This window comes from Stylophora pistillata, chromosome 10 (assembly GCF_964205215.1).
Source record: "Stylophora pistillata chromosome 10, jaStyPist1.2, whole genome shotgun sequence".
In the NCBI taxonomy this organism is placed as follows: domain Eukaryota; kingdom Metazoa; phylum Cnidaria; class Anthozoa; order Scleractinia; family Pocilloporidae; genus Stylophora; species Stylophora pistillata.
The window spans coordinates 29,409,652-29,423,451 of record NC_142528.1 but is presented as its reverse complement, the minus strand read 5'-3'; the positions used below and the strand labels follow the sequence as shown (position 1 = coordinate 29,423,451).

Below are 13,800 nucleotides of genomic sequence, written 5' to 3'. Positions count from 1 at the left end.
CCGCAATTCGCACGAATGTCAACACAGACAGGCCTAATTTTAGCCGGACGTCGACTCTAGCTGAGCTTTGAGGCTACGTTCTCAGAATGGCAGGCAAGGCGGAACTTGTTCAGCATTTCTGAAACCCACTTTACAAAACACAGGTATGAGTAACTCATCTCCAATAACTAAAATACTTTTAGTGAAGATGTATTGCGCTTCATGCACTGAGATTTGCACGAACATCAATACAGACAGACCCAATATTATACGTCCACTCTCGCTGAGCTTTCAGGTTAAGTTATCAGGATGGCAAGCAGGCGGAACTTGTTCAGCCTTGCTGAAGCCCACTTTGCAATACACTTGTATAAGTTAATGACCTTCCGATAACTAAAATTCCAATAACCTTCAATATTGATAACTAATATTCTTTTATTGACCGATGTATCACGCTTCATGCACCGCAATTCGCACGAACATCAACATATACAGGCCCAATACTGTACGTCCACTCTCGCTGAGCTTTTACGTTACGTTATCAGGATGACAAGCAAGCGAACTGCCTCTCGGTTAGCTCATTTGGTTAGAGCGCCGGATTGTGTTGTGCGGGAGGTCGAGGGTTCGAGCCCCGGCCGGACCAATACTCATGGTCTTAAAATAAGTGATGAGAATTTGCTACCTTTCTATTATATAAAGAAATGGATAGATATTCTAGTCTTCTCGGATAAAGACGAATAAACCGTAGGCTCCGTCTCCTGCAGGGTTAGGGGTAGGAGACGTTAATTTCCCACGCACGAGGTTACATGGACTGAAGCGGCTGCCAGAGGCGCCTGATAATGCTGACGTCCAATCTCAACCTTATCATTGTAACTAGACACGTTTGTTGTTTAGAGTGCTTAAGACTTTCTTTCTTTTCTTTCTTTCTTTCCAGTATCGCTGAGACCCACTTTGCAAAACACGTGTATAAGTTACTTCGCGGGGATTAATCGACATTGTTCTATATATTACGAAGGGAGCTCATTTATACGCAAGCGAAATCTTTTGAATAATACACATACAAATTCATCACGCTTTTCAGGGTCGAAAGTTCACGAACTTCTGATTATACTATAGTTAATTTGTTCTGCGGTGATATGTTTTTGTCGGAAACATGATGAAAGGAAACCGCACTTATCTACAGTGCTATAATGAGGTTGTCTTGGTTCATGAGCAAGCCACAGTGTTCCGATTCATTTTTTGTTCCCTTGCCAGGGTAGCAGCTCGTTTATTTTAATTACAATTAAAACTAACCATTACAGCACTGCGAGGAAATTTAACGATGCAACGAGTAAGCTGTAGCGGGGCTAACGATTAACGCCACCGAAAATCTAGCGAAACAAACACATTTCCGTGGATACACTCACTTAGTCCTCAGACCTGTGGTCACAAAGGAGGACCGGAAGCTTTCCAGCTTCAATAACAAGGTGGGCGGGTTCCTTCTTTTGTTTTCAGAGTGAGCTTATTTTCCTGTTTCCTTGCGTCATCATTCCAAGTAAAATAAGCATAACATGTTTGTCGTGGTCGGAAGGTTCATGTTTCCTTTTTAGCACATGTTTTAACCACCAGTTTCCTTGCGTCATCATTCCATGTTAAATATGCATGACATGATTGTCGAGGTCCGTCGGAAGTTTTCTTTTTCCTGCATTCATTTTAAAACCCTCTCCTTAAGCGTAGAAGCAATAAGTTTACGGTTAAAATCTCAGGAAATTGGAAAAAGCTCGAATTAGTCGTATAAGCAGCTGACACAGGAAGTAGGTTTGTGCAGGCTGTCTATTGTTAGTAATTAGGGACCTTAAGCAGTCAGGACGGCGACGCCAAGGAAGACTTCGATTAAAAAATGAATTTCTACTCTTAGTTAGAATTTTAAAAATGGCTGCAGGAGCTTACTGTCTCATACGACGCCACAGCTCAACTTCAGCATGACGTATAAAAGCAACGTTGAGTTCCAAATGGAAATTAAAATAATTTGCCGTCGCGGTTTCGGTTCGCAGACGACGCAGATTTTGGCGATTTCACGTTGTTGTTTTGCATAGGACGGCTAAGAGATGTACAAAGTTTCAAAATGCACGTGCTGAGCTATTGTTCTGCCAATTAGATCTCTTGTTTTTCCACGTCCTCGTTGCCGTCGCCGTCGTGGTTGCTTAAGGTCCCTATTGCGTCAATTCGACAAAAATGTATTGAATAATTCTATCAAAAAAAATGTCCATTGTTTCTTCATATGCAATGCACAATACCTTTATTTTAATTCATACTAAATGGTGGGAATCTATTATTATTAAATTTGTAGCATGGCAGTACCAAAATCTAATTTTACACGCCACCGGAAGTCTCAACCTTTTTTAAGATGTATTGTTAAAATCTACATAACTGACTCTGTATAAGTATTAAATATCCAAATCGCTGTATCGACAGTTTACAGTTATTTTGATATGCTCGAAGCAAATATAACGGTGGTCATTGTTCCCAAGAAGTGAAGAGGCAAGACAAGGTATTCCACGCAAAACACGTCTATTTACATTCCCAACAACTTTAACGAATAGAAAGGAGACGGTATATATAGAAGTACCAAAGTGACCTCTGTTTTTAGTCCACTTGGTAATTGGAAGAAATAGATAATGGTGACATTCACGAACTAGCTGTTTCAATAGTGAAAATAACCCTAAACAATTTGACGGCGAACCCTTGACAGGCATGATCAATGGGAATATTTATAGGAAATTTTGCACCTGAAAATTTGTGTTGACATCTAGAATAATAATTCTGCTCTTAGAAAAGCTTTGAACATTCCCTGCCTAACTAAACCACAAAACATTTTCTCAATACGAACTTACAAAGAGTAAACCCAAAACCGTATGTGTTATCGCGACCGTGTGGCCAACTGCGGCTGGCTTATTATCTCTCAATAGCTGTTTCTCTTCTATAAAAGTGATGTTTTTGCCATTTTTGTTTCCTGATTGCTTCTTCCTCCGAAACCACGATTAAAGAAGCTCTCTGAGTTACGAGCGTGATACCACAGGCAATGCTGTGCATGCGTTTATAAATGCTTTCTTGGAGAATGATTCTAGTAGAGCATCGCATCTCTAACTTGAAAAAAGACTTCTTATGCTCTTCATGAGGAAATCAAACGGAGCTGAATTCGAAACCGAACCGATTTACGTGGCACCTTAACAAGTCGTGTTTGGGCTATTTACAAACTAACAAGGCTAGGATAAAGTAATGCTATTTTTTTGTTTGTGTTTTTGCAGTTCATCTGTTTGTTGGATTGTTTTTGCCGGATCAGTTTTTATTGTTTTTTGTTTCCCTGAACAGGAAAAAATTGAAAAAAATTAAGTCTAACACGAGGGAGCATTTGCAAACCAATATCGTGAATCTCTTCAGTTTGCATTAATAAATTCCATTTCCTTAATTAGGACTTAATGCTCTCGAAGAAATTGTCAAATTCCCTTAGGATAAATGCATTTCGACATGTGTTTTTCATTTTCATTTTAATCTAATGTTGATTTAATCATTTTTAATTTGACTTTGTTCGGTATTAATTTTAATTACATTTGGTTTCAATTCCAGGCAAGAAAAATGAATCCAGGCGGCATAACTCATCTCTTGCTTATGGGATTTGGTTCAATGCTTCTTTGTTTAAATTCTACTCAAGCAAGTTGTGTTTCTATGAATATGCAGTGTAAGTGACTGATTATTTTACCAAGATCATAATTTTCGGAAAAATGTTTGATGTACCTGTATTGATTAACGACTTTCGATTATTTCTTGTGGCAGCTTCTTATTCTCCATCACTAACTATCAAAACCTCCGAACTACCAGATGAAGGGGTATTACCGACAGGCTACGATCACACAATTATTTGCATCAGTAATATTTCGAAAGAATATTATGGAAACCCATACTATGGTCAACCATATTGGATACAGATTTTCTTCAATGATGCCTACGTAAGAAGTTGTGGTGGTCGAAGCAGAGACAGCGAGGACTCAAAAATATGTACGTACCCTATTGTGAATTCCACAAAGGGTAATTCAGGAAACTACACCTGTGTGACACGCAACCAGCTTTCGTGTACTATTGGGACATTATCCCTCAAGTTCGAAGGTAAGTTTGCCATTATTTGTCGATTTCTCCCTTTTAGCCCTCGATGTACCTTGGTTGTACACAAGAGGCGCAAAAAGTTGTTGCAGATGGTTAAGTTCAATTTCAACAGAGTGAAATGATGTTGCAATAAAGACTTACAAAGCTTTCCATTTTCATTGCTTAGAACCGACACCTTTAACCCTCACTTCAAACTCACCTCAGGATGTCAACGTTTCCTTTGGAAGTACAGCCAACCTTACATGCGAGGCAAGAGGATTTCCTAAACCTGCCATCACTTGGTATAAAGATGGTAGGCCCATCATCGGTGGGAACATCCGGAACTTACAGGGAATTTCACAGCTAACCTTGGAATCTGTTACAACACATGACAGAGGTGTCTACTGGTGTGAGGCAAAAAACTCAGAAGGATGGAAAAGATCCCTAAATACGACTATTAAGGGTTATTCATTTTTGTTTCATACACCCTTTTAATCATGCATGTCTATTTTACTGCCAATTTTACTATCCTATTTCATTCGTTACTTTTGTAAAAAAGTCCTTATTGCGTAGGCTTTGGTCGATCAGTTTTCATTCATATTTATTAAACTGAAATATTTTCTTGAGGAAGAGCGGTCAGCTGTTCCTTGCATGCTTCATATACATTTCCTATCGCCTGTTGTGCGAAAAAAAAGGTTTCTTCGTATCTTCATTGTAACTGGATCAATATCAACATTCCTTATACTGCAGTTTTCTCAATGCCAATCATTTTGGTTCATCCAAACAATGTATCCATATACCTGGAGGAAACAACTGTGAAGGCGATCTTCTTCTGCAAGGCTAGTGGCATCCCTCTTCCTTCTATAAGTTGGCTAAAGAACAACTCTACCTTGATTGGTGGCATGGTGACCCAGAATGGCAGCAGCTCATCTCTTCTGATTCAAAGAGTGGCAAAAGAAGAAAAATTCGCAAGATTTAAATGCATTGCCAAAAATCCATTCGGAGAAGTGTCATCCCAAGAGGGAGTGCTGGTAGTCCGAGAACAGGCTCAAGATTCAGGTGCCTACTTGGTTGATATCTTATCCGGTTATGTTTTTAAAAGGACATTAAACGACCAATATCCTGTCTTAAAGAATGTGCGGGAATAATTTCGCTGTTAACATTGTGCGTTATCCAACTGTGATTTCGTCTTGTTTCTTTTCTGCGGTTGTATCAATTCAAATATAGGCTTAGGCCACTATTTTTCATACTAGGCATTGGACAGCGCCCTTTTTACCTTCAACCTAAAAGCGTCAAGGCTATTGCAGGAGACAGCGTTGTGTTCGTGTGTGCCATGGAGGGTAGTCCTGTCCCAAACATTATGTGGTTGAAAGATGGTACTACAAATGTGGACGGTAGCATTGATTACTACCCGGGAGAGCAAAGTGCCACATCTGTGCTTAGGATCTACCCCGTGAGTGAAAGACACGTTGGTCGTTATTCATGCGAAGCGGTGACTACAATCTCGTGGGAAGCGGTGCTCACCATAACAGGCAAGGATAAAAGAGGCTTAATTGTTGTAACTTTTTGTTAAGGCCATCATAAACTAGATAATCCAGAATAATAATATCGCACTCTTAACTCAGTTTTATTCATTTTAGGGAAAGAATCCTCGCGTTCTTCGTTGTGTATATCCAACGCTGTGTGGATCCCTGTTGTTACAGGAGCAGTTCTACTACTTTTTATGGTCATTTCAATATTTTTTGTTCACCACAGAAATAAAAATGCCAAATTCAGCATCGAGAAAAAGGTAAGATTGTCCAAATTTACTTTCCGCCATCCCTTTACTTTCCGCCTTTCCCTTTTAGCGGGGTGGTTCTATTACCAGCGCACTGCCCTTCAGAGAGTCTTGACGGTGATATCTGTTTATATTGGTCTTCCAGATGAGGGAAAACAACCAATTTTCACATCTTCACACTGGAGACGATATGATAAGTCAGCAAAGAGGAGACATTACAGCCCCACGATATCAGATGACGAACTTGGCATTTACAACTTCTACGAAATTTTAAACTTTGCACCCTCAGATACAGTAAACACTCGAAAATAAGAACCTAGTGGATTAAGAAACCTCTTGGCAGAAATTTGCCATTTTAATACCCCTTTAAATAAGAACCTGTTTAGCCAAACATGATCAAGCAGGTTCTTATAATATTGGTTACAGCTAAATTACAGGATAAACAAACCACAAGTTACTGACACAATTTATTGGTGTGTGCGAAAGAAATAGAAGATAATTTACACAAAATGCCCAATATAATACAGTAGTGCAAACACTATATATGCTCTATATCTAGTTCTATAGAAATAGCACCATTTAGTGTTATCTACTTGTTACAGTAGTTGAAAGCTACAGTTATACAGTATTATATATAATTTTAGCCCGTATAAAGCTTATTTGTTATTTTTATGATATATATGCAAAACAATGACAACTGTATCCCCCTCTTAGCAATTAACAACCTAATTAAGAACCTGTTTTGCCAAAATTACCAACAACTACCCCTTTAAACAAGAAGCTTTTTTGCCAGACTGCCAAAAAATAAGGTTCTTATTTCCGGGTGTTTACTGTAGTTGGTACAAAAGTGGAATTGACGTACCTCGATTCGTCTCCACTATGCCTTGATATTATCAAATTTGTTTAGTAGATACATCTCTCGGACAATCCTTATCACTAGTAGAAAGCATTGAAGCAGTTCAGAATCATCGAAAAGTGGAATGTCCTTCGAAAAAGGTAGATTAGTGAGATATCATTTATCATAAGAAAATTTACCGTCACGACACAGAGGCCAAGGAAAACGTCGCTTGGAAAATGATTTTGTCTAAGGTATTAAACGAGATGCTCGTCTTTAAAGACGACAAATCTTTCATTCAGCACTAACATGGGGATGTAGCGTAGATTTTCAAGGAGACGTCAGTAATTTGTTGCGGGCATTTCTTTTTTAGACTGCTCAAACCACAGGCGATTCTAGGTTTTCTATTTCGCAATGATAGGGCTGAAACTGTTTAAACTGCACGTACTGAGCTACTCTTCAGTTCATCAAGTCTTTTGTTTCGCTTCCTTCTCCTCAGTTGAAGTCTCTGTTGTAGTTTTCTTGATGTCCCCAATTTTTCTTCTTGCACAAACATTTATACATACACATTATTGAAACCGAGCAAATGGCTTCGCCATCCTATTAGTTGTTCGCCCTATAATATTACAGCTTTTTTATGGCTCGTTCGTTTAGTTATATTTTTTTTCCTTTTATCCATGTTCTTTCCGCGTGTTTTGCTTGTTATTCCTCAATTCTAGTTAGATTCTTCAATTTCCATACCTGTAAGCTTATGGTAAATAAAATCGCTTAAAGAAGAGAGCTATACAGTCTGTGATTAACCTAACTTTTCAATGTATGTTATTTTTAGGTTCAATTTCCTTATAAATTCAGTGAGTTTTTTTCTTGGCTTTCACACTAAAGACATTTTCTCTTTCTGTGAGTTTTAAAAGTTTGTGATATACTAATCAATGCACAGGAGACTACAAGAGACGAAAAGTCTGGCTGCAATGGTGAAACAAAAACATTACGATAAAAATGGGAAGCCCGTGTTGAACTTCCGCTATCTTAAATCATGCAACTTTGCGATCCATTTTTAGAGTAATGGACTTATCTTAACGGGTGACTCAGCCCAACTGGCTCATGCAATGGAATGGTCAATTGAAAACAGGAATTAAAAGGCTTCAGTGGTACGATTGTCATTAAGACCATTTATGTCCGTCTTAATTACGAGCAAGGCTATTAAGACTTGAAATGTGATGAAGAAAAACATATCACGTTCTTAGAATTGTCAAGGTTTCTTCAAGGGATAAAGACGAAAAGGCTGGCACTGGTTACAACGAGCTTCCGCTTTAACCTTCAGCTTTGAAAGTTTCAATAATTAGTTAATTTAAGGAGCTCAAGCTGCGGCGCTGTTTCCTTTGAAAAATTCCACTTTTACGCCTACTAATGTACAATTAAAACTCCTTGATGGGACTATGACTAACTGGTTTCAAATTAAATTTTGAGAGCGTCAAACAGGCTGTTCTGCTGAAAGATAAATAGCAATTAGTAAGACTGATATCAAGAGTACAAATACAGATTGATTTGCATGTGAAATTTCCGTGATAGTCTTTCGTCAATGGAGACTTCAAAGTGATATGTAATTTCTCGCGAATTCACCATTTTAAGGTAATATTTTGTATTCGTGTATGATCCCCTATTTGTTTTGTTTTTCTTAAATCTCAAAAAGGGGCCCAATAAACTAAATTTGTTGGATCCTAGAATCTGTTTAACGTGAAATTCAACCGATCTTAAGGATAACAGACCCTCAGTTGAATCACTGTGCAGGAGTCTTATCAGTCAAAATGGAGATCCCTTCCAACCTTTAAAAATGCATGTTTTCTGAAAGTGTATATCCACTTCCTATAAAGATGTGATAGGTAAATATAGAGAAATCTTTTATTTGCTACTAGGGAATCATACACCTCAAATAACAAGTTTAAATAGTCTTGACAGGTGTTTCCACGATTTCGTGCCATGAATACAATTAAAAATGTTCAGAATTTATTTACCTCGGGGCTTTTCCTAAGAGGTACTAGACTGACGTTTGACAGCTCATATCCTATCCACTACTTTTTGCCTCATTAATGAATCTGAAATATGATAAAACTTTCTCACTATATGCGTGACGTATATCTGGGTTGTAAAGAAGGAAGATAATTGAAACTAAACTTAGTGGTACCCAAACTTGTTCACTACTTTTAACTTGCTATCGACCACTATCGGTAGGACTTCCTTGCCTATTTCTTTGAACAACTTGATACCGGAATGAATTGTTTCTCACATCAGTCTATAGTTTGTAGTTATCAGGATTTGAGCAAAATCAGCTGTAAAATGCCAATGCTTATCTGTGTAGTTCTATTATTTCTTGAACAACAAATTGAGGCTATGGGAGGCAGATGTTCGTCAGCTGAAGATGCGACTAAACGTAAGTTCCTACAGTTTAAATAACCCGTAAATTTCTTTAAGAATCCTAACCTAAAATTCAAATGTCTTTTATTTCTCTCAGTTTTGGTCTAGTGCACCTATTGCTTATTATGATACACCTGCAGGCAACTTGGAAAACATGATTAATCAGAAATAATGTGAATGTTGCATGCATGTTTAGTTCAGTACTTTGCCTGTCTAAAACGGCAGTAGAAAGAAATCAAACAAATCCTGTTTCAAGCCATTCCTGCCTCAACGGCTGGACATAGCCAAGGACTAGAAGAGCAAACTTTGTCTTTAACCAGATTTATATTTCGTTTACTATCTATCGGGCCAAAAAAATTTGTAGAGGGCCATTTTCACAGTTGCAGACCGTTATTTCCAACCGTGCCAACTGTGGAAATGAACAATTTGGAATTCCCGAATGAGCACGTTCTTCCAACTGGCTACAATATAACAGTCGTTTGTACAAGCAATAAACCAGCTCATTGGAATGGGAAATACTTCAAACCCTACTGGATGCAGTATTTTTTCAACAATGCCTTCAAGAGAGACTTGAGTGTGGTGGTGGCAATCTGGATTCACATTACGAGAATTCAAAAGTGTGCAATTACTTTATTCAAAATGCTACCGAGAAGAACACTGGGAATTATACCTGCATCGCAATCAATCAGTTTGGCTGCACAATAGAAACAATGGCGTTGAAGTTTAAAAGTAATCTTTTCTATTATCACTCTATAGTTATACAGTAAAACTAACGAAGTAGCTCACCTTTGGTTTGGTATCTAAATTATACTTCGTTTGAGGTAATACTTACATTGAAGAAATTTCATGGGTCACATTTATGTATGTTATGAATTACTAAGTCACTGAAAAAAACTGTGTGGTTACAAAACCACGAAGATGCATCAGTTTAATTGAATTAACGGGTAAATTGAAATAACAGATAGCAATGTCATATCGCAATGGTCACGAGAAGAGGTGTGTAATTATTCGTCTGTTTTCTTTAATTTTAAATTATTGATATTAATTTTCTTTCTTCAATCACACAGCCATCGCCCTCGCTTTTAAGTTATCACCAGACAGACTCGTAAAGACAACTTTCTAAAATCGAGTAAAGCCAGTCTCAGCTGAAATGCATCAGGCGTTCTCCACCCCTTTAGCTCAGATTCAAAAAGAGGATATATCGGATTATGGCGGACAGAAAAATGGAGAGATCAAACTTCCTCTGTTTTAGCTAATTAATAATGCCAAAATCAATGCGATTGAAAGCCTAGAGTTTGGACTTTATCTATTAGTAAGAGACATCTTGGACATCCCTGTTTCCGTTTTTTTAATACAAACGTTACTTCAGTATCTTTTAAAGAAAAGTCAGTCCTGATTTACCTCAGTTGGGCACAAGAGGCGCAAAGGCTTGTGGTAGATGGTTTAGTTAAATTTCAACAAAGTGAAATTATGTTGTAAGAAACACTTACGCAGCGAGTTGCTTTCCCTTTTCTTAGAACCGACACCCCCAACCCTCACTTCAAACCCATCTCAGGATATCAACGTTTGGTATGGAAGTACAGTCAACCTTACATGCGAGGCACGAGGATTTCCTAAACCTACCATCACTTGGTGTAAAGATGGTAGGCCCCTCTTTGGTGGGAACATCCGGGACGTAAAGGGAGCTTCACAGGAAACCTTGGAATCTGTTACAATAAATGACAGAGGTGTCTACAGGTGTGAGGCAAAAAACTCAGAAGGAAAAAAAAGATCCCTCAATACGACTATTAAGGGTTAGTCAGTTTTGGTTCATACACCTTTTAATCATGCATCTCTATTTCCTTGCTTTTCTTACTATCCTTTTTCATTCGTTTCTATTATAAAAAAATCCTTGTTGGTTAGGCCTTAATGGATCAGTTTTCTTTCATATTTATTAAATTGAAATTATTTCCTGACAAAGAGCGGTCAGATGTTGGTTGCATGCTTCATATACATTTCTTATCGCTTGCTGTGTGAAAAAGAGGTTCTCCTTACCTTTACTGTAACAGGATCAATATGAACGTTCCTTATACTGCAGTTTTCTCGATGCCAACCATGATGATTCATCCAAGCAATGTATCCATATACCTGGAGGAAACAACGTAAAGACGATCTTCTTCTGCAAGGCTAGTGGCATCCCACGTCCTTCTATAAGCTGGCTAAAGAACAACTCTACCTTGATTGGTGGCACGGCGGTTCAGAATGACAGCAGCTCAACTCTTTTGATTCAAAGAGTGACAAAAGAAGAAAACTTTGCAAGATTTAAATGTGTTGCCAACAATCCTTGCGGAGAAGTGTCATCACAAGAGGGAGTGCTGGTAGTCACAGAACAGACTCAAGATTCAGGTGCCCGGCTTGGTCTGTATTTTATCCGGTTATGTTTTTAAGAAGGGCTTTTAACGACCAATTATCACTGAGAATGTGCCGGAATAATTTCGCTGTTATCATTGCGGGTTATTCATTTGTAATTTCACCCTGTTTCTTTGCTACGATTGCATCAACCCTTTTACAGGCTTAGGGCCTTTTTTCTTCATATTAGGTATTACAGAGAAAGTATCGCACTGTTAAATCTGCTTTATTCAGTTTAAATAGTCTTGTCGCTCCTCATTGTGTATCTCCAAAGCTGTGTGGGTCCCAGCTGCCACGGGAGCAGTTCTACTACTTCTATTCATATCAATATTTTTTCTCCACGTCAGGAACAAAAATTCCAAATTCAACATCGAGAAAAAGGTAAGATGGTCCAAATTTACTCCTCCGTTCCTGTGAAAAATTGTCCACAGTGGGGTTGTTCCTTTACCTACGCACTGCCCTCTAGAGTCTAAACAGTGCTGTATGTTTATATTGGTCTTGCAGATGAAAGATAAGAATCAATTTCCACATCTTCACACTCGAGACGATATGATAAGTCAGCCAAGAGGAGACAACACAGCCCCACGATATCAGAGAACAACCTTGGCATTTACAAATCTGTGAAATCTTAAACTTTGCGCTGTCAGATAGTTGGAATCTATAAAAAGTGGAATTGAAGTACTTCGATTCGTCTTCACGAGGCCATAGTATTTCTTTTAAAACTTAGTTAGCAGATGATATTCTAGGAAAAAGGGCAACCTTATCATTGTAGAAAACTTTGAAGCAGCACACAGTCATCAAAATTGTTTACTAGTGAAGTACTATACCATAACTAAATTTAGGATGTAACGACAGTGTGGCGAAAGAAAACATCATTGAGATTTTGTCTTAAGTATTGGAAGAGTAGCTCGATATGTTTACCGTCTCCTAGGACGACAAATCTTTCAATCGGCATTACATGGGAATGCGGCGTAGATTTCCAATGTCGTCGGCATTCCTTTTTAGACTTCCCAAAACACAAACTATTTCAGATTTTTATTCTGTTAAGCTAAGGATTGTCGGGATATGTAAAAAGGCTTAAAGTGCACTTCCACTCTTCAGTTCATTAAAGCTTTTGTTTCGCTTCCTTCTCTTCGGTTGAAGTCTTTGTTGTGGTTTTCTACATGTCCCCAATTTTTATTCTTATACAAACATTTATCCATACGCGTAAATATAACAAAACAAATGGCTTCGCCACATTATTAGTTGTTCGCCCAATGACATTATAACTTTTTCATGGCTAGTTTGTTTAGTTATTTTTGTTTTCGCTTTATTCATATTCTTTCAGCGTGTTGTGTTTGTTATTTCGAAAACTCTATTTTTATCCTTCAGTTTCCATACCTGTAAGTTAATGGTAAATAAAATCGCTCATGGAAGAGAGTTTTATTCCGTGATTAGCCTTACACTTCATTGCATGTTATTTTTAGGTCCCCTATAAACTCACAGAGTTTTTATTCTTGGATTTCCCGCTCAAGACATTTTCTCTTCCTGTGAGTTTTTAAAAGTTTGTGATATCCTAAAAAATTCACAGGAGACCACAGGAGACGTTAAGTCTGGCTGGAATGGTAAAACAAAAATATATGACGCAAATGGGTTGTCCGTCTTGAACTTCTGCTTTCTTAACTCATGCAACTTTTGTTATCCATTTTTAGAATATTGGACGTATGCCAACGGTTGACTTAGCCAGATTGAAAAAGTTGAGGGGTAGAATTTTGATAATAGTAATAATAGCACAATCCTTAACCCTAACTCTAGCCGGCTTCACAATAATCGAAAAATAATAAATAACACTTAGAATAGCCCAGGATATAAATGTGTCGTTCGACGTCCGTTTTAATCATGATCTGGGCTGATAAAAGTAGAAATTCAATTTAGAAAACCACATCATGTTCATCGAATCGTCAAGGTCTCTCTAAGGGATAAAGACGGAAAGACCGACAATGGATACAACGAACTTCCGCTTTGAACCTGGGCATTGAACGTTTCATAACAAAATTATTTAAAGAGCACAGGCTGCGGCGCTGTTTGCTTTTAAAACATTTCGCTTTTACGCCAGCCAGTTATATCAGCCCGTAATGCGGCCTGGAAGCCCAAAGATAAGTGGTCACTGTCGTTAAAAAATCCATTTATGACGCAGTTTAAATTTGCAAAGAGTAAGATGAGTATTGTGGTGTGCTATGCTCTCTGGTTTTTTCTTGTTAGAAACAGAAATAAAGTGGAGCTATATGCTAACTATGGAGCTAAATGACAATTG

General features: G+C 38.0%; 1 protein-coding gene and 1 pseudogene across 4 annotated transcripts; both read left to right on the top strand.

Annotated features, from left to right (window-relative positions):
- The first annotated feature begins 12 nt into the window (after nucleotides 1-12).
- Nucleotides 13-7,487, top strand: LOC111332663 (immunoglobulin superfamily DCC subclass member 3). Of its 3 annotated transcripts, XM_088735013.1 has the most exons (9): nucleotides 13-143; nucleotides 3,583-3,694; nucleotides 3,790-4,119; nucleotides 4,283-4,558; nucleotides 4,846-5,154; nucleotides 5,349-5,627; nucleotides 5,736-5,884; nucleotides 6,018-6,164; nucleotides 6,708-7,487. In XM_088735013.1, exons 2-8 carry the CDS (start codon nucleotides 3,592-3,594, stop codon nucleotides 6,144-6,146), a joined length of 1,575 nt encoding a protein of 524 aa, XP_088591139.1. In that variant the 5' UTR covers nucleotides 13-143; nucleotides 3,583-3,591; the 3' UTR covers nucleotides 6,147-6,164; nucleotides 6,708-7,487. The 3 variants fall into 3 exon arrangements, with proteins under 3 accessions (XP_088591139.1, XP_022793793.2, XP_022793792.2); XM_022938058.2 differs by having other exon boundaries at nucleotides 6,018-7,487; XM_022938057.2 differs by lacking the exon at nucleotides 13-143 and adding an exon at nucleotides 2,373-2,506 and having other exon boundaries at nucleotides 6,018-7,487.
- A 1,666-nt stretch (nucleotides 7,488-9,153) lies between these two features.
- On the top strand, nucleotides 9,154-12,940 carry LOC111332644 (protein amalgam-like; annotated as a pseudogene). The gene is made up of 5 exons (XR_015992190.1): nucleotides 9,154-9,848; nucleotides 10,637-10,912; nucleotides 11,197-11,504; nucleotides 11,855-11,888; nucleotides 12,012-12,940. The product of XR_015992190.1 is annotated as a protein amalgam-like (transcript).
- Nucleotides 12,941-13,800: the final 860 nt, after the last annotated feature.